Here is an 18,086-nt window from a genome sequence, read left to right as displayed (position 1 = left end):
CCGTCCACAGGCAAGCAGCCCCGTTACAGCGCAGGGCCAGCGCTTATCCCCAAGGAAAGGGCACAGGCCGCGTGCTGCGCTCTTGCAAAGCACAGGAAACTAAGTATGTGAAGGTACAATCAAAAAGAGGTTTCTATTTTAGACAGGTGGGGACAGTCAGATCTGTCCAGCGCCAACTAGGTCCCACGGGTAGGAGGGAAGGCAGGCGCTCTGCCGGGTGGGAAGAGGCAGCCACAGGACTGTGCGCCGCCCAGCAGGAAGGTGTTCACAGACCCACTTGCCTCTGTGGGAAGGCTGCCCTCCCCTCTCCTCGGCACAGTGAGCAGAAGACAGGGGTGCCTCACCTCGGACGGCAGGGCGAAGGTGCAAGACTGCTGGAACGGCCACGAGCCGGAGCTCAGCACCTGGATACTGAAGTCCACTGGGGCAGGCGGGAGTCAGGGAGACACTTCGTTAGTCTTAGGAACTGGAAAACGCTCTTTATTATTTAGACAATGCAATAAAAGTCCTGCTTCAACATAAAACTCAGAATTAAACTTCAATTAAATTATTCAATTAAAGTCAGTAAAAGGGGGGAGAGCCACAAATTCTTTTCCTCCAAAGAGTGAGCTTCTCGTTCCCCTCTAACTCAGGGTGCACAGCACGCGGCTGCCCCCCCTGCTTCGGTCCTGTGCCACGAGCAACCTCAGCGCCGCCGGCACAGGTGGCCCTGGAGCCCAGCCGAGAACACAAGCCCAAAGCGCACGCCAGCCAGCCCTCCAACGCTGGCCACGGGCCGCCGCACTGCCAAATCGACAGCAGAACAGCTCCTCCAACCGGGAGAAGCCCCGAAAGACAGTGGCTCTGACGCCAGCACCGCCCGCCCGAAGCCGGAGCTCCTGCCAGTCTGTCACCTGCGCGGCCAGGGCAGTTTCTTACACTTTACGGAAAAAAAGAGAAATTCGAATGGATCCAAACTGAGGATTAAAAAATTATTAGCCCTGGCCGGTGTGGCTGGGCGTTATCCTTTGCACCAAAAGTTCACGGGTTCGATTCTTGGTCAAGGTGTGTACAGGAGGCAGCTGATCCATGTTTCTCGCATTGATGTTTATGTTTTTCTCTCTCCCTCCCTCTCTCTAAAATGAATAAAAACCTCTCCTTGGATGAAGATTTAAAATAATAATTAAAAATTAAGCTCTGCGTGGAGCCCTGGCCGGCCGGTGCCACGGCAGGGCCGCCACGTCAGCACATCGAAGTGACTGCAGCTCAGGGCCTGGTGTAGCCGCTGCCCGCGCCCCCCGCGCCTCCCCCCGCCCGCGTCCCCCGCACGGGCCCTGGGAGGGTCAGTGTTTCCCTGGCTGCCTCCGCCCACGTCACCAGGGTCAGGAGGAGCACACAGCGTCTGGGAGGAACTCCTTGTCTGTCTGTCCTTGAACTCGTGACATCTGCATGTCTCATTTGCAACACAGGGCACGGACTTCTCCCAGAACGCTGCCGGAAAAGGGGCCCGAGAACACATGCGCACTCACAGTCCAGCGGCTCTGAATTCGTCAGGTGCTTTTTGAACTGCTCGTTCAAATCTTTGCTCACGCCAATGTCTTGAAACATCCGCTGAAGTTTAGAGGTGTACTCAAACCCACACGCTTGCTGAAACAGACCCAGAGAACGGACCTGTTAATTCCTACGGAAGTACAGGCGCCCGCGAGGGGAGCCGAGAGCCCTGCGCGGGAGGTGCACCGCTGTCAAACCCCCGCCCGGGCTGGCGCGAGACCGCCCTCAGGGTCAGTCTGGTCAGAATGGGTGCAGCAGAGCACAGCTCCAACGGGACGCTGCGTCGTCACGCACACGCGACTGCCACCTGAATGTCTGAGTGAGAGCCCGACTCTGGCCGACGCAGGTGACACAATGTGTCCGTGTTTCTTAACCGCTGCTGGGGAATGAGCTGTGTTCCCCAAACTCCTATGTTGAAGCCCTAACCCCAACGAGATTCTGAGTTTGGATGCTGCCATACGGGTGACCTCCACGGGAACAGCCATTCTAAGAAGACACAGCGGGTTACCCCCTCTGCCACGTGAGAGCGCGGTGAGGAGGTGGCCATCAGCAAGCCACGAAGAGAGCCCTCGCCAGAAAGCACCTCAGTGGGCTCCCTCATTTCAAACGTCCCAGCCTCCTGCATGGGTGAAGGGAACATCTGTGGTTTAAGCTGCCCAGCCTGGCATTTTGTTATGGGCCCAAGCTAAGTGAGATGCCTGCAGACTACAGCTTCAGGGCAAAGTGAAGCAGCTGCGAGAGGTGCCAGCACCGGACAGGCCGCGCGCGCAGGCGGCCCAGGCAGAGCGTGTCTCAGCAAGCACCGCCTCCTCAGGACAGGCAGGACAGGCGCTTCCGTCCTGCAGGTGAGGGGTCCAGGCGGCCACCCAGACGCAGAGCAAGCTGAACACCGCACCCCCGGAACCAGCAGCGTGTGAGCATGGGCCACACCCCCATGCTGGCCGAGGGGGAGGCCGAGCAGTCGGGCGGCTGGAACAGCAGGCCTGGGTGGGGAGGCCCGAGGGAGGAGGCCTGGGCTGGACGGATCCTGGCAGAGTTCATCCTGCACAAACTCCTTGTCAGACACTGATGAGCAGCTGTGCCCAATTCATGGTAATAGTTCTGGGGAAACTAAGAACTTTAATAACAACTTATAAACTGGATTATTTCGAGAGAAGACACAACTCACCTTCAGTTTGGAGATCATGCTTGCTTCGGCGTCGTCGCTCGCACTGTTCTGGTGCACGAGTCTCTTGGCCAGCATCTTCGCGTAAAACTTCTGAAACACGTCCTTGTCCTCTATGTACTTGAAGACGACCATCTGGCAAAGCCACAGAGGAGCACACTGAGGCCCCTGCCCACAGGCACCAGGGCTGACACGTCTGCTCTGTCTGAGCTGGCCTGGTATCAGGGCAAACAATGCCACCCCAGGCTTTGAATGCATTCATATACTAAAAATACGTAACATTGGTTTGGTCTGGATTTAGTACTATGAAGAAAGTACAAACACTAAAATTAATGACACCACAGATTCAAAATAAAGTAAATGATTCCACTACTGTTCACATTTCAGATATCCTTATATAAACAACCTTAAAACAGCTGTCGGATGGAGAGCCCCGGAGAACGGGTGTGACCAGTGAGCACCTTACCACTTGGTTGAGTGTGTCTTCCAGTTCTGCTTCCTCTGGGTTCTTGGAGCTGAAATGAAAGAAAAGGCAGTTTTCATAACAAATGAGAAACTGCTCCATCAGCAAGCACCACTGAATCAAACTGCTGTACCAGAATGTGGTCTGAACACTGCAATGACCAGTGTCCTTCCGACGGGTCCATTAAGAGGATGTTAATGGTTCCTACTGGGGCAGTTTCGTCATCTTACACTGTAACTCGACCATGGAAAAACGGATTGTGAAACAACCACTTAGAATATCCAAGATGAAAATCAACGGAAGAAAATTATTAAAAAGTTCATAAAAAGATTCCGAATCAAGTTTTCCTGCAATATAATCCATTTAAATATAAGTAAACAGTATTTACTTTCCTAATAGCCTCTACAATACATGTGTTAAGTTACAAAAATAAAATAAAAAGGCATGTCGTTTCCTTCCAGTGGCCTAACCACGAAAGATAATGAAGGCTTTAAACAACGACTCGGGTCTGCCTTCCGCCTGTAGTTGTCTGCAAGACAGATGGCTGTCCTTCAGCACCTGATTCATTTGTTGTTTTGTATAAGGAACATTAATCACAAGGTGATTTCAGGATAAATAAAATATTTAAGGTTTCACTACAAGAGACCTTTATAAAGAAGACCCCACAAACAGTACAGAATGGCCCTGGCCACCACACCAGAGGTGCTCACGCACTCCGCCCGCCGACAGCAGGTGGCTCAGAAACCCCACCCTGCTCGCCACACCAAGGGGCAGGGCCGCTTCTGTCCTGCAGCTGCTTAACGAGCACCTACTCGACCCCACGCACCAACATGGCACCTACTCGACCCCACGCACCAGCATGGCACCTACTCGACCCCACGCACCAGCATGGCACCTACTCGACCCCACGCACCAGCATGGCACCTACTCGACCCCACGCACCAGCATGGCACCTACTCGACCCCACGCACCAGCATGGCACCTACTCGACCCCACGCACCAGCATGGCACCTACTCGACCCCACGCACCAGCATGGCACCTACTCGACCCCACGCACCAGCATGGCACCTACTCGACCCCACGCACCAACATGGCACCTACTCGACTCGACCCCACGCACCAACATGGCACCTACTCGACTCGACCCCACGCACCAACATGGCACCTACTCGACCCCACGCACCAGCATGGCGCCTACTCGACCCCACGCACCAACATGGCACCTACTCGACCCCACGCACCAACATGGCACCTACTCGACCCCACGCACCAACATGGCTCGTTCATGGAACCCTCTGCTCTTCTGTCTGCTTTACGTCCTCAATGTGAAAAGCAAGAGACTTGATGGGAGCCATTCATGAAAAGACAACAGAGTAAAAAGATACTGTATTCTGTCAAGGAAACTGAGGTCCTACTAGGGCACCTCCATATTTAAAATATTGAAAATGTTTATATTATGTAGCCTAAAATAGGACATCAAGCCAGAAGAGGCATTCCAACGTCAAGTTTATTTTCATTCCTGAAATGAACCCATCAGAGAATGTGACCAGAGTTTGCTAATTATACCTGAGACCAGCACTGTAATGATTAGGAAAACCCCAAATACTCAATCTCACCGGCTGTGGGTAAGTGGCTTTCTGGTCAAGTTGGAGGATGTCATGGTGACTGCCCTGTCAAATGCTTCCCGTGCCCGTCAAAGACACAGCTGATCTGGTGAGTTACATCAGATCCGCTGCTGAGCCCTCCCACACCCCAGGAAGCTAGACCCTGTCCCAGAGAGCTGTTCTTCGGGTCACGGATATATTCAGCTTGCTAACATTTTACTCAAGATTCCACAACTCGAAGAGAGACCTGTTTTGCTGCCTTTTTCTTGGTATGTGGAGGTATTCTTGGTCCTTTTCATAACGGGATTATACAAACCTTAGAGAGCTGTTTATGATACAATTTCTTAATATCTAAACCAGCAAAATTGGGGGGGTGAAAACTGATCGCAACAACACCTGCTGCTGTAATGGCTGGAGCAGTAAACCAGGAAGCCGACCAGGTGAGAGAAGCGGAGGAAAGCACAGCAGACGCAGTCAGCGGGAACGCCACACAGCCCAGGAGAGACTGCAGTAGGCTCTGTGGCTCTGGTTCTCAACACACGTACCCACCTCCACAGCCAAAGGACTGGCTGAGAACTAAGATGGGTAAAGTATAGCCCTGGCCGGTCTGGCTCAGCGGTTAGAGTGCTGGTCTGCGGACCAGAGTTGTGGGTCCAATCCCAGTCAAGGGCACGCACCTCAGTTGCGGTTTGTCCCTGGCTCTGGTCAGGGTCGAGCGGGAGGCAACCAGTCGATGCGTCCCTCTCACACTGAGGTTTCTCTCTCTCCCTCCCTCCCTCCCACTCTATCTGAAGATGAATGGAAAAATATCTTCGGGTGAGGATTAAAAAAAAAGGATGGTTAAAATATAAAGAACGTGGAACCCCTCTGGAGCAAACGCACTACATGGAGGTGACGCGCCCAAGCGCTGTGGGACACAAGGCCTTCGCGTGGAGGTGCCGGAGGCAGAGGTCTCAGCTGGAAGTCAGCCCCCCAGACTAGGACGGGGGGGTGGAAGGGAATGGCCACTTTCTGCTGTCATCGCCACCTCACCAGAGAGTGTGACCAACGAACGGGTCCTACTGCCTGCAAGTCTTCAAGACGTTAGTCATGTAAGAAAAAAAATGACCTAGGCGTGTAACACGCAGCATGAAGGATCTTTTAAGAAGATTATATAGTTTTATCTCAAGAGGTCCAAAAATTACAATTCTGTGTATGTCACATGTAACACAAATTTTAACTCCTCAATGAAAGCTGAGACTTCAAGTAGGCTGGCTAAGAAAAGCATGAGTCACTGTACCTCTTCTTCAGCAGGGAGTCGCAGTACCGGGCCAGCAGCTCGGGGGACTTACTGGACGACTGAGCCATCTTGGTGACGGCGTTGTTGTTTATGAAGCGTCCACAAGCCTGCGATCACAGAGACCAGTCAGAGGGCTGGCGCCACGGTCACCCGCAGAGCCACACGCCCACACACCCACCTTGTCCAGGGCGGCCACGAAGCCCGCGTCGTTGTTGAACGCTGACATGACCAGGGCGTTGTACTTCTTATGCACGTCCAGCACTGTCTGCACGTACATCTTGGGGTCCTGGCAGAGGAAACACACAAAAGGGGATTAAATTGGTACTAATGTGCTACTACGGGTATTTCTTCATACGTTCATGAGTGAGTCAGAAATAGTTTTGGTTCCATCATCAAGACATACAGGACATTTTGTTTACAGATACAGTTAAATATATTCTCCACACCTGAAATTAAATACTAATTTCAAGTTTGTAGGAAAAACAGTGATTTTAAAAATTATTCGAAAAGTCAGAGATCACAGGAAAACAGTTTTCAAAGAGATGGCTTTGCTTAGCCAGTTTTTGTTGTTAACAGTTCAAATTCTGGATTCTGTTTGGGCCGGGAGAACGGTCACCCAGTGAGCGAGCACCAGCCGCAGGCAGTGCAGAGGGTGCAGGGTGGGGCCGACGAGCAGACTCCGCAGCAAGGGCTGACCACTCCACTGACTGAGCCAAAGACTCCCCTGGACAAAGGGAACTAAGGGGGGAAGGCCAGAGCCTAGGGGACAGGCAGGCAACTGTGGGTCTCTGGACACAGGAAATGACGGGAACAGAATGTCAATGCCAGACACGGGGGCGTCCGGATGGATACAGAAGGAAGACAGGACGGATGGGGGCAAAGGACGCAGACTGGAGTGACGATGAGAACAGAGTGGCTGACACTGAGGGTGCGCTGCACAGGGACCGTCACCATCACCCTGTGACGCTGGTCCTATCTGCACCCCCATTTCACAGGGGAAGCATCCGGCCACGGGCTTCAGTGGCAGCAGCGTCAGGCCGGCACCCGGAGCCCGACGCCCGAGCCCAGCGCCTCCTCCAGAGCGCAGGCGGGGAAGCCGAAGGGCCGGCGAGAGAGGCTGAGGCTGAGCCCAAGCAGGATCAGGCCTGAGGCGCGGGGAGCCTAAATGGTTTGCAAATGTTTCCAACTTCTTTTTTTTTTTTTATCCTCACCCGAGGACATTTTTCCATTTTTTGTTCAGGTAGAGTGGGAGGGAGAGAGAGGAACAGAGAGAGACATCGACGTGAAGGGATACATCGAGTGGCTGCCACACGCAAAACCGACCAGGGGGCCGGGAACAAACTGCAACCGAGGTACGCGCCCTCAGCGGGAACCGAACCCGGGTCTCTCAGGACCGCAGGCCGACGCTCTGACCGCTGAGCCAAACCGGCCAGGGCTGATTCCAACTTCTTGACAGATATTAATCCTCAGCACTCAAGAATGAGAAACCAGAATTCCCCAAATTTTAACTATTCTGCATTTCTGTAACACTTTGTTTTTCAATAATAATGAGTAACCATCAAGAGTATCGTCATTGTTATAGGGTTGTATAGGGTTATAATCAGAGTATCAGAGGTGTTCTGTTACAATAAAGACGCGCTTACTGTTACTATGAACAAATGTACCTGATACAGATGTTTGAGAAGAGTACACAATAAAAGGAAACCTAACACAAAATAATTTCAAAATAAAAATCATTTAAGGCATTAAAAGCTACTAGCACATGCACTCACTAAACATGCTCCATCTCACCCTGAAACAGCAGCGTGGGCGGCCCAGTGGCTGCCCTGCTCCCGTCTGATGGCGAGCGGCCCCGACGCGGAGGGTCTGCGGGTGGCAGGCCGTCCGGTTCACAGCGCACCTTGCAGAGCCCAGGTGGGCACACCCTACCTACTCCACGCACACGGATTTCTTTTACATGAAAACAGTGTCTGTTGGACTTACTTTAGGTTTTACATTGATATCGAAAATGCTTTTGCCAATTAGGATTTTAGATCGCTTTCCAATTTCATGTCAACTTATTTCACAACATTCACTTATTTTTCTTTTTACATTTTCCTGTTAAAGTATTTACAAAAAAAGCTTACCCTACAGCAAGTATCCAAACACTAGAAAATGCCAGCAAACATTATTGGGTAGTATTTGAGTAAGATAACTTTCAAGGTCAAGGTCAACACATTGCAAAAAACTGCAGGTCAATATCACCAACTTAAGGACTTGTTTTGCTTCCAAAACTTGCTATTTCGTGGACCACCACTCCCACGATCTCAGAGGATTACATCACGTATACTGTGTACATCAACGTATTAATGTGTGTCCATCGCAAGAATGACTCACCCTTGGCATCGACGAGGGCCACGCTCACACATCTCTAACTGGCACCCACGGGGCAGAGGGCTGGCGAGGCCCTGGGCTTCTCCCCACGCGCTCCACCCCAGGCCAGACAACCTTCGACCTCCACTGCACACTGGCACCCACCCTTGCTCTGGACTGTCTCCAACAGACTCCTCTGAACCAGGAATATCTCTGAGTTGACTATTATGCTGGCAGGAAAATTATCTACTTTCCCTTGTTTTCTTGATCAAATTTTCTCAGACTCAAGACTTGGAAAAATATAAATATCTAAAAAAAATGCCAAGAAAGATTTTTCCATGGAAAGACAAATCTTCCCCAAGAACATAGATGTCTTCAGACTCCAATATCAAAATTCTTTTTTTTTTTTTTTTTAATCCTCACCTGAGGACATTTTTTCATTTTTTCTTCAGATAGAGCGGGAGGGGGGGAGAGAGAGAGAGAGAGAAACATCGACGTGAAAGGGAGTAGCTGCCACCCGCACGACCCAACTAGGCTGGGGACAAACTGCAACTGAGGTATATGCCCTTAGTGGGAACTGAACCCGGGACGCTCTAACCGCTGAGCAAAGCCGGCCAGGGCTCAAGATTCTTTCTCCTACAGAAGACGACGCAGCCAGGAGCCTGGCTGGTGAGGAGCGGGTTGAATGGGACCCGCTAAGGGAAGACTGTGCTGCAGCACTGAGCCTTCGGGATCTGCATTCAGCATCAAGACCCAGAGCAGAGGCGCTGAGGAACCTGACAAGGGCAGATGGAGACAGGCACATGCCGGGATGACACAGAGGAGAGGATCTGAAGGAAAGAGCAGCCGGCAGTGCACACGGAGCAGAGACGTTCAGAGGATGAACGATGAACAGCCATGAAGCAGATGAAGACCTTCAGGCATTTTGGAGGGAGCCACTGCACCTCTGAGTGGCAAGAAGCAGGAAGGACAAGATCGGTTGGGTCAAATGCATTTTCAAGAAAATGAAGACTTGGGGATTTTCAATGTTTGAAAATGAAGGGAGCCCTGGCCGGTTAGGCTCAGAGGTCAGAGTGTCGGCTTGCAGACCAAGGAGTCTTGGGTTCAATTACAGTCAAAGGCACATACCTCGGTTGTGGTTTGGTCCCTGGCCCTGGCTGGGGTCATGCAGGAGGCAACCAATCAATGTATCTCTCTCACTTTGGTGTTTCTCTCTCTCTCCCCCTCCCACTCTATATGAAAATAAATGGAGAAATATCCTTGGGTATAGATTTAAAAATAAATAAAAAATGAAGGGAGTAGTGACTGGTTTGCTCCTCGCCATTCTTTGTTCAGTACGTAAGAGCTGTCCCTGAGGGACCCCATCCAACTCCCTGGGATTTCAGGTGTCCTTACTGTGCAGTCATGGTCACAGATCTCCGGGCGAGACCCCATTCGCCACTGAGCTCACACACCTGCCCTCGGGTGGGAGCGTCTCCAGGGTCCCAGAGCTGCTCAGTGCCCGTGCCCCTGCCCCTGCCCCTCTTCTGGATTGCTCTCTCTCCACTTCTCTTCTTCCCATTTTTCATTTCTTTTTTTGGGGAAATTTTATAAGAGTTTGAGCCAAACTGAAGGCATGTGACGCGAAGAGACATCTCAAATGCTCTGCTTCCATTTCTTGACTTTCAACATTTTATTGTGAAGAAGAATTCCAATATGTTCAAAATGACAAACAAAAGTAAGATGCACCACGTGCTTATCATCCACCTTCAACAAGGAGCAAACACAACCTGTCCATTACGATTTCTCTCTCCAACTCCCTCATCCCTCCACACACCACCACCTACCCGCGTCATTCTCCATTCGAACCGCCGTACCAACCTAACTGGCCTACCCATAGCCGCCTTCATCCTGTCAACCCACCTTCTACACAGTGCCTACTTTCAGAAACAGAAATTAGTCCTGGCCAGGTAGCTTAGCTGGCTGGAGTGTAGTCCTGATATGCCAAGGCTGTGGGTTCGATCCCCAGTCAGGGCACATACAAGAATCACACAATGAATGCATGCATGAGGGGCAATGCTCTATGCATCTCTCATAGATGTTTCTCCTCTCAAACCAATGAGCACATCATCGGGTGAGGAGTGAATAAACAAGAGCGTAACGGGGGACAAAGCTGGAGGGGAGCTGGCGGCCACGCAGCAGGGTCTCCTCCTCTTCACCAGTGTCCACACACCCTGTGGGCGCCCGCACTGAGCTGCAGAGGATGAGCACAGTGAGGGGCAGCCTGCCAGACTTAACACACGTACACAGTGGCACACGGCAGATTCTCTAAATGCCTCGTGAGGTGAGGACGGGGGTGCAGTCACTCAGGGCAGAACTGGAGTGGAGAACCCTCTTCAGACGGGTCTGAGCTGCCCAGGCTGCAGGACTCACGCACCAGGAGGCAGGTGGGCGAAGCGAGGCGGGGCGCTGCTGGGGCGCGGGAGCTAGCAGCTCCCTAAAAGACAAGGCTCATCAAAATGGGGCAACTTAGAAGAGGATTTTGTTTAATATTGTAGATTTAATATATTATTGTAGAGAAGAGAGTGTACTAAAAGAAATGAATGCGAAATAAAATGGTTATGCATTAAGTAGCATTTCTGAAAGAGTAAACCGCTCAGCGTTCTGAGGGACAGACGGGAACGGGAGAGACAACAGGTCATTAGCAAGATGAAGGGCCCAGGTTGAGATGGCAGCTCTGGGACTGGAGAGAAAATGCTCAGAGAGCCGAGGAAATGCCATGTCTCCACTCCGCCTCCTGGTCTGAGGGCGCTGAGCTGTGCCCAGGCTCGGCGGGAAAGCCCCACATGCGATTACTGATGCCACCAGGGCCAAGGAGAAGGCAGGGACACACACTGTGCAGCTGCCACCTCTGCGCTGAGATCAGGGGAAGGCAGACAGACACGTGTTTAAAATGGGCAAGTCAACTCAATACAGCCAACTGAAGATGAGGTCGTGGGGATGTGATGAGGAAACGAAGGCAAAGCATTTCAATTCAGAATTCCAGACGTTAAGTCCATTGCAGGAATGCCACAAATGCTTGTTGAATGATAAAAAACAATGACTAATTAAAAAAAAATTTTTTTTTCTTTATTGATTTTAGAGGGAGAGAGAGATAGAATAGAAACATCGATGAGAGAGAACATCGGCTGGTGACCTCCTCCATGCCCCCCTACTGGGGATTTGACCCATAACCTGGGCATGTGTCCTGACCAGGAATCAAACCAGCAACCTCTTGGTGCATGGGTCAACACTCAACCACCGAGCCACACAGGCTGGACCAATGACTGCAGTCATTGGTCCTTTGAGTTGCAACACTAGCCAACATCATGCAACTAATTGCTCTGGGAGATTAAAAATATATATATATATACACACCAGGGGCGTAGGTAAATGTGGTATTGCCTCCACCCACTACCACATAAAAATTACTACTAAACTACAGAACAACCATCATTCAGAACCGCCGGGCATCAAGTTGAATGGAGGTCCTACAACTACAAAATTAAAGAAACCACATTGAGACTGGCAGGAGGGTGGAGGCGGATAGGCTGGTCCCACACCCACGTGTGGCAGATAAAAATCAGGAGGACACCTCTACTGGGAAGGTCCGGGGGTCCCCGTCCCACACCAGGTGCCCAGCTCAGGGTTCCAGTGCTAGGAAGTGAGTCCCCATCACTTCTGGCTGTAAAACCAGTGGGAACTGAGGCTGAGGGAGGCTGAGGCTGCCAGAGCCCCAGACGGTTTCTCTTAAAGGCCCCGCGCTTGGACTTACTCAGATTCACTCCTTCTGGGATCCAGCAAGGGGGAGGCAGCTGGAAAGGCACCAGACACCTGGGGAAGAACTGAGCTGTTTGGCCTCGGGACGAGGGCTGGAGGGGCATCTTTCTCCTGGACAGCCGTGCTGGCAGAGGCTGTTCTGTTGTTCCTTTGGTGAGCCCTTCCCCAGGGCAGCACCCATTAAAAAGTTACTTATCTGCTCCTTTGTTCAGCTCTCAGCCAGTCTTCCACCCCATCCGTGATTATCTCTCTGTGAACAAGGCTCCCAATACGATGTGCCAATTTGTCCTGGAGCCACAGAAGGGCACGAATAGCCGCAACCACAAGCGCCTCTAAAGTTGGACAGAACTCTTCCAAACACCCTGGAATCCTGCACGATGGGGGTGGGAGGGGCCACACTGATCCGTGTCAGTGTCGTTCAGCCTGGAAGCCTCCTAACTCTAAGAAGAACCCTGATCCCAACCCACATTCCTGGAGCGCTGACTGGCCTGGGTGGCAGCACAGGTCTAAGAAACAGCACATGCTCCGGCTCGTTCAGGGCCCTCACTGAGCAGGGTGTCTGCCAGAAGGGGGAGACGCCGCCAGGGTATTCCCTGCGTCAGGTGTTCAGGGACAGCCTTTAAGTTTTAAGTAATTTTAACTATGAAAAAAATGCCTTAAGAAAAAAAAATTTTTTCTAAATCCTTACTTGAGGATATTTTTTCCACTGATTTTTAAAGCAAGTAGAAGGGAGGGAAGGTGGGAAGGAGGGAGAGAGAGAAACATCGATGTGAGAGAGACACATGGAGTGGTTGCCTCCTGCACGCACCCCAACTGGGGCAGGGGATCAAATATGCAGCCCAGGTACATACATGCCCTTGATCAGAAATTGAACCCAAGACCCTTCCATGTGAGGGGGCTGATGCCCTAACCACTAAAACACACCAGCCAGGGCAAGAAAATTCTTAAGCAGATACTGAAGTTTCTAACACATAAAATGTCATTTGACTTGTATTACCGATTTGAAACCTGTAATATTTTAGTCTTGGCCAGACTAGCAGTAAAACTGCTTTCTAACCAAACTGATGTTATAAATGGAATCATAGGGCTAGATAACAAACTTTTTAGCCCTTAAAAAATCATTTAAGCAATATATTCTATGGCATTTAATATGCTAATTACAAAGGATTCTCATACACTATGACAACTCAATTAGGCAAATTTTTTCAAACTTCAAAAACTGAGTTCTCAAAGCACGTAAACCCCTCCTAATATCACGTGTAATAATTATAATTATTATAATTTTTTTTTACTGATTCAAACAATCTCCGCTGCTTGTCTCAGCACCAGTGGGTTTTGGAAAACGATCATGACTCAGGTCACAGCATATCTTCTACATTTTAACACAGGGGCGACTAAAATTCATATCTATTTATTAAAATCACGGTTCAGCAGCTTGATTCTTTCTGACAAGCATTCAAGCACCTGCTGTGTGCCAGGCTGAGACTGGGTACACACGCTCTGTCTGAGATCCGCTGAGTTCCGAGGGCTTTCCCGTCGCTGGTGAACGGAGGCCCCAGCTATCCCCAGCCCTGGAGACCCTGCCAACAGCTCATGCACCAGTCAGGTGGCCCTGCAAACTCAGGAGTCACCTGACACTTTCAAAATAAGAGACTAGAACAGAAATCCAAGAAAAAACTTCCTTTGTAGAAAATAGAAGCACTTGTTTTCGCAAAGAAAAATTCTTTTTTTTTTTTTAATCCTCACCTGAGGACACCTTTCCATTTTTTGTACAGATAGAGTGGGAGGGAGAGAGAGGAAGAGAGAGAGAGAGAAACATCGATGTGAAAGGGACACATCGAGTGGCCGCCACCGCACGACCAACCAGGGTCGGGGACAAACTGCAACCGAGGTAAGCGCCCTTAGCGGGAACCGAACCCGGGCCTCTCAGGACCGCAGGTCGACGCTCTAACCACTGAGCCAAACCGGCCAGGGCAGAAAAATGTTTCTTTACCAGAAAAACAAACAAACAAAAACAGTTTCATGAGTCCAAAAGAAAAAAGTTCTCATGGAAATAACATATTAAAAAAGAACTGTCTGACTTTTGAAAGTTAAGGCACATCATGTTTACTAAGCTTAATACAATTCTTATTCTCGGGGAAAACCTTCTTTTGGGATTTATTTTTTGATGATAGTTTTTTTTTTTTTAATCCTAACCCAAGGATACTTTTGCATTTATTTTCAGACAGAGTGAGAGGGAGGGGGGGTGGGAGAGGGGGAGAGAGAGAGAGAGAGAGAGCGCGCGCGCGCAAATGAAACATCAATATGAGAGAGATACATCAATTGGTTGCCTCCCACACTACGCCGAACAGGGCCAGGGATTGAACTGCAACCGAGGTACATGCCCTTGACTGGAACTGAACCCACGACTCTTTGGTCCACAGGCCAATGCTCTAACCACTGAGAAAACTGGCCAGGGCCTTCTTTTGGTTTTTAAATTCATGTTAACTAGTGTCTGACATTTACATAATAAAAGTATTATTTAAAAGCTTAATATCTAGTAAAAAAGAACTGCTGGTAAGTAGTTTCTTTGTGCCATTTCCTGCTGACAGATGAAGTATCCACAAATAGAAAAATAATTTTACCCAAAAGCTAGACTTTTGATTTAACTGGACATGAAAAAGTAAACATCCGATTCAAGACTCACTGACCAAGTCAGCTAACTGCATCAAAAGAAAAAATAAAACAATGGCACTTGAGAATCACAGAGTGATTATTTCTCCAATTTAGGCCCCTTAATTTGGTTTGGAAAAGACAGACAACAGAAGTAACACTCCAGCCCAGCTGGTGTGGCTCAGTGGTTGAGCACTGACTCATGCAAAAAGAGGTCACTGGTTGGATTCCCGGTCAGGGCACATGCCCAGATTGTGGGCCTGATTCCCAGTGGGGGGCATGCAGGAGGCAGCCAATCAATGTTTCTATCTCTCTCTCTCCCGCTCCTTCCCTCTCTCTCAAAAATCAAAGGGGAAAAAAAAAAAAGTAACACTATTGCCCAGCCAGTGTAGCTCAGTGGTTGAGCGTCAACCCATGCACCAAGAGGTTGCAGGTTCAATTCCTGGTCAGGGCACATGACTGGATATCAGGCTCAGTCCCCAGTGCTGGGTGTGCAGGAGGCAGCCAATCGATGCTTCCAACCTACATTATTATTTCTATCTTTCTCCTTCTCCCTTCCTCTCTCTCTAAAACTCATTAAAAATACTCCATTATTCTATGAAAACAAAAAGGCAATTTATTATATTTCCTTTACCCTAACCATACTCACTTAGAACAACGGCCCCGAGGCCAGCCTCACGTCCAGTGTACAACAGTTCATATGGAAGCACACCTGCCTCATCCATTCATCCAAACTGTTCTGATCCACGTCCTTCCCTCATCCCTCTGTCTGATGAAACAACAGACTCAGCTCTGAACTTGTTTTAAGGAATTAAGTCTTTTACTTGGCTCTGCTGTTCACAGAGCTAAGCTGAGTTACATTATTGAACCAACATCTTCATCGAGTTGACCCCTTCTGAACCACATGTGTACTTGTGCATGTGTGCGTATCAAGCCCTTTAAAAAAGAACACTTGCCCTGGCAGATTTTGCTCAGTGGTTAGAGCATCAGCCTGCGGTCCAGAGAGAAGCGGGTTCGGTTTCCACTCAAGGCACGTACCTCGGTTGCAGTTTGTCCCTGGTCCTGGTTGGGTTGTGCAGGTGGCAGTCACTCGATGTGTCCCTTTCATGTCGATGTTTCTCTCTCTGTCTCTTCCCCTCTCTCCCTCCCACTCTATCTGAACAAAAAATGAAAAAATGTCCTCGGTGAGGATAAAAAAAAAAAGGAACACTTAAGTTTGAAAATAAGAATTGTCAAGATGTAAGGAGTTTTTAAAATTAAACAAAACTGTATACAGCCATAAAAACTACAGTCATCACTGCTGAGCACTGATGTACGTGGAATTAATAAGCACTTTACAAGCATCTTATTCACAAACACCCTAGTCACTATCCTTACTCCATTCCCTTAAACTGACAGACAGGAAAGCTGCTTGAGGAAGGCCCCAGTCAGAGCTGGGCGCTGGGCGCTGGGCGCTGGGCGCTGGGCCTGGCACCTGGACAGGCTGTCCTGTCTGTACTCGAGGGCTCCACAGTGACACTGCCTGTCCCCCGCCTGGGACTCCCTTCTTAAGCTTATACGAAAACGTGGAAGACCTTTTTTACTAAGCCAGTTCCCTTCTATCCTGTAAGTGTAAAGTTAATTATTTCCTAAACCTAGAGGAATGGGTTCACATTCATCCCCTAGTGATTCACAGGTGGGGCAGCAGCCCCCTTAATTAAAAGTGGAAAAGGAACCTTCCAAAGACAGCAGGGACACACAGATTAAAAAAAAAAAAAATTAAAGAAGATAGTATAGTCAAAAATAATTAACCATGATAAAATCAGAGTGATAAAAACTTCTCTGATGCATACATAAGCACTATGTTCTAGAAGCTTTTTTCCCCATTAGTTCTGCCAAACACTGTTAGAATTAAAGTTCACAACAGAAACAAACGAAAGAGAACTTAACTGTCCCAGGAACACGTGACACGTCCTATGTAACATTTCTACTTGAATTACAGGTAACCTCGCAGGAACAGCCTATGCATCTCCTGCAGGGGTGAGTGGATGAGAAACGCTATACATGTCTGGGCCCTTCCAGGGCAAACAGCCCCGTGACCCTCAAATAAAGAGCAGCCCTCAGGTCAAAGCTTCCAAAAGGCGCAGCCTAGGGCCTGTGAATGTGAGAGCCTGTTCTTTCTATGGAAGACTCTTCTGTGTACAAAATGTAATAGTGAGAAGATACAAAGGGAAAAAAATCCATAAAGAAATGACATTCTTAATGCCTAAAGACCGCCAGAGTAGAGTTTCTGGAGGGGTTTACCATACAGGTGTGAACCGCCTTTAAAAAGCCACATAAGGTTCTCTCTGGGAGTCTAGTGAAACTCTCACCACCTGGATTTGTGAATGAAGACACACTGCACATGCCTGCAGTTCATGTGTGGAGACAGGTCCAACTGCATTTCAATTACATGGTACTTACATTTAAAGCAGCTTCTCCACACTTTTCAATTGCTGCAAGACCCTGATTGTGAATGTGTGTTTCTAGAAGTTTTTTCAATTCTCCTAGGCCATCCTGGATCCGAGATACAAGATTATACATGCGACCCAAATCTGAAAGAAGGAGGCACCGCTTTTATGAATTGAGACAAACTCTGCATATTCATCCCACTAAGTATGTGTTTATACTGAGATGAATGAGACCCTGAAGTAAAAATACCATGTTTTTTTACTTAATCACAATAAAATATTTTGTATTTAACATATATATTTAGCTAACAATAACAATGAAGTCGTGCATTTATAAAAGTTTTATTTTTCCCTTACTCTGAGAATCCACTAACGTAATAGAGAAAAAAAAGCTTTTTATCAGGAAACACCTGATGCTTCCTAAACACGGAGATGAAATTTATGCCTGGTACATAATAGGCATTCATAAATTTGTTGTAAAAAAATGAAAAATTTAAAGAGATACAAATATCCATCTCAACTATACAAACAGATGAGTCACAAAAGGGCCCCCAAATCGCTCATTTATTATATGTATGCATATGGTTAGTTTATGAGGGCCAAAGAAGAACAATCCCAAATCCCAAAATTAATCTTTTATTGAGCTCTTATCACATCTCAGTAAAACATGGGCGAGATAAGAAAAAGACAAAATAATCGCCTTTTCATCATGAATTTCCAGAAGAAAAATATTCAAGAGAAAAAAAAGGGATGATATCATTTAATGCTAAAGTGGTATCATTTGGAATAAGTTATATTTCAAATTCAACTGAA

At 48.7% G+C, this 18,086-nt stretch overlaps 1 protein-coding gene across 7 annotated transcripts in view; it reads right to left on the bottom strand.

Annotated features, from left to right (window-relative positions):
- Positions 1–18,086, bottom strand: part of CUL1 (cullin 1) — an 88,088-nt gene that overhangs the window by 8,062 nt on the left and 61,940 nt on the right. For all 7 annotated transcript variants that reach the window (XM_036246544.1, XM_036246541.1, XM_036246543.1 and 4 more), the window contains exons 9-15: positions 17,287–17,417; positions 6,221–6,328; positions 6,043–6,149; positions 3,162–3,210; positions 2,699–2,830; positions 1,509–1,626; positions 345–421 (exon numbers count right to left, since the gene is read on the bottom strand). In XM_036246544.1, coding sequence (XP_036102437.1) covers positions 345–421; positions 1,509–1,626; positions 2,699–2,830; positions 3,162–3,210; positions 6,043–6,149; positions 6,221–6,328; positions 17,287–17,417 — 722 coding nt within the window. The remainder of the gene's footprint in view (positions 1–344; positions 422–1,508; positions 1,627–2,698; positions 2,831–3,161; positions 3,211–6,042; positions 6,150–6,220; positions 6,329–17,286; positions 17,418–18,086) is intronic.

Source organism: Molossus molossus, unplaced genomic scaffold (genome assembly GCF_014108415.1).
Source record: "Molossus molossus isolate mMolMol1 unplaced genomic scaffold, mMolMol1.p scaffold_m16_p_7, whole genome shotgun sequence".
Taxonomy (NCBI): Eukaryota; Metazoa; Chordata; class Mammalia; order Chiroptera; family Molossidae; genus Molossus; species Molossus molossus.
Note: the sequence above shows the minus strand (reverse complement) of the source record. Positions and strands in the feature narration are given on the sequence as shown.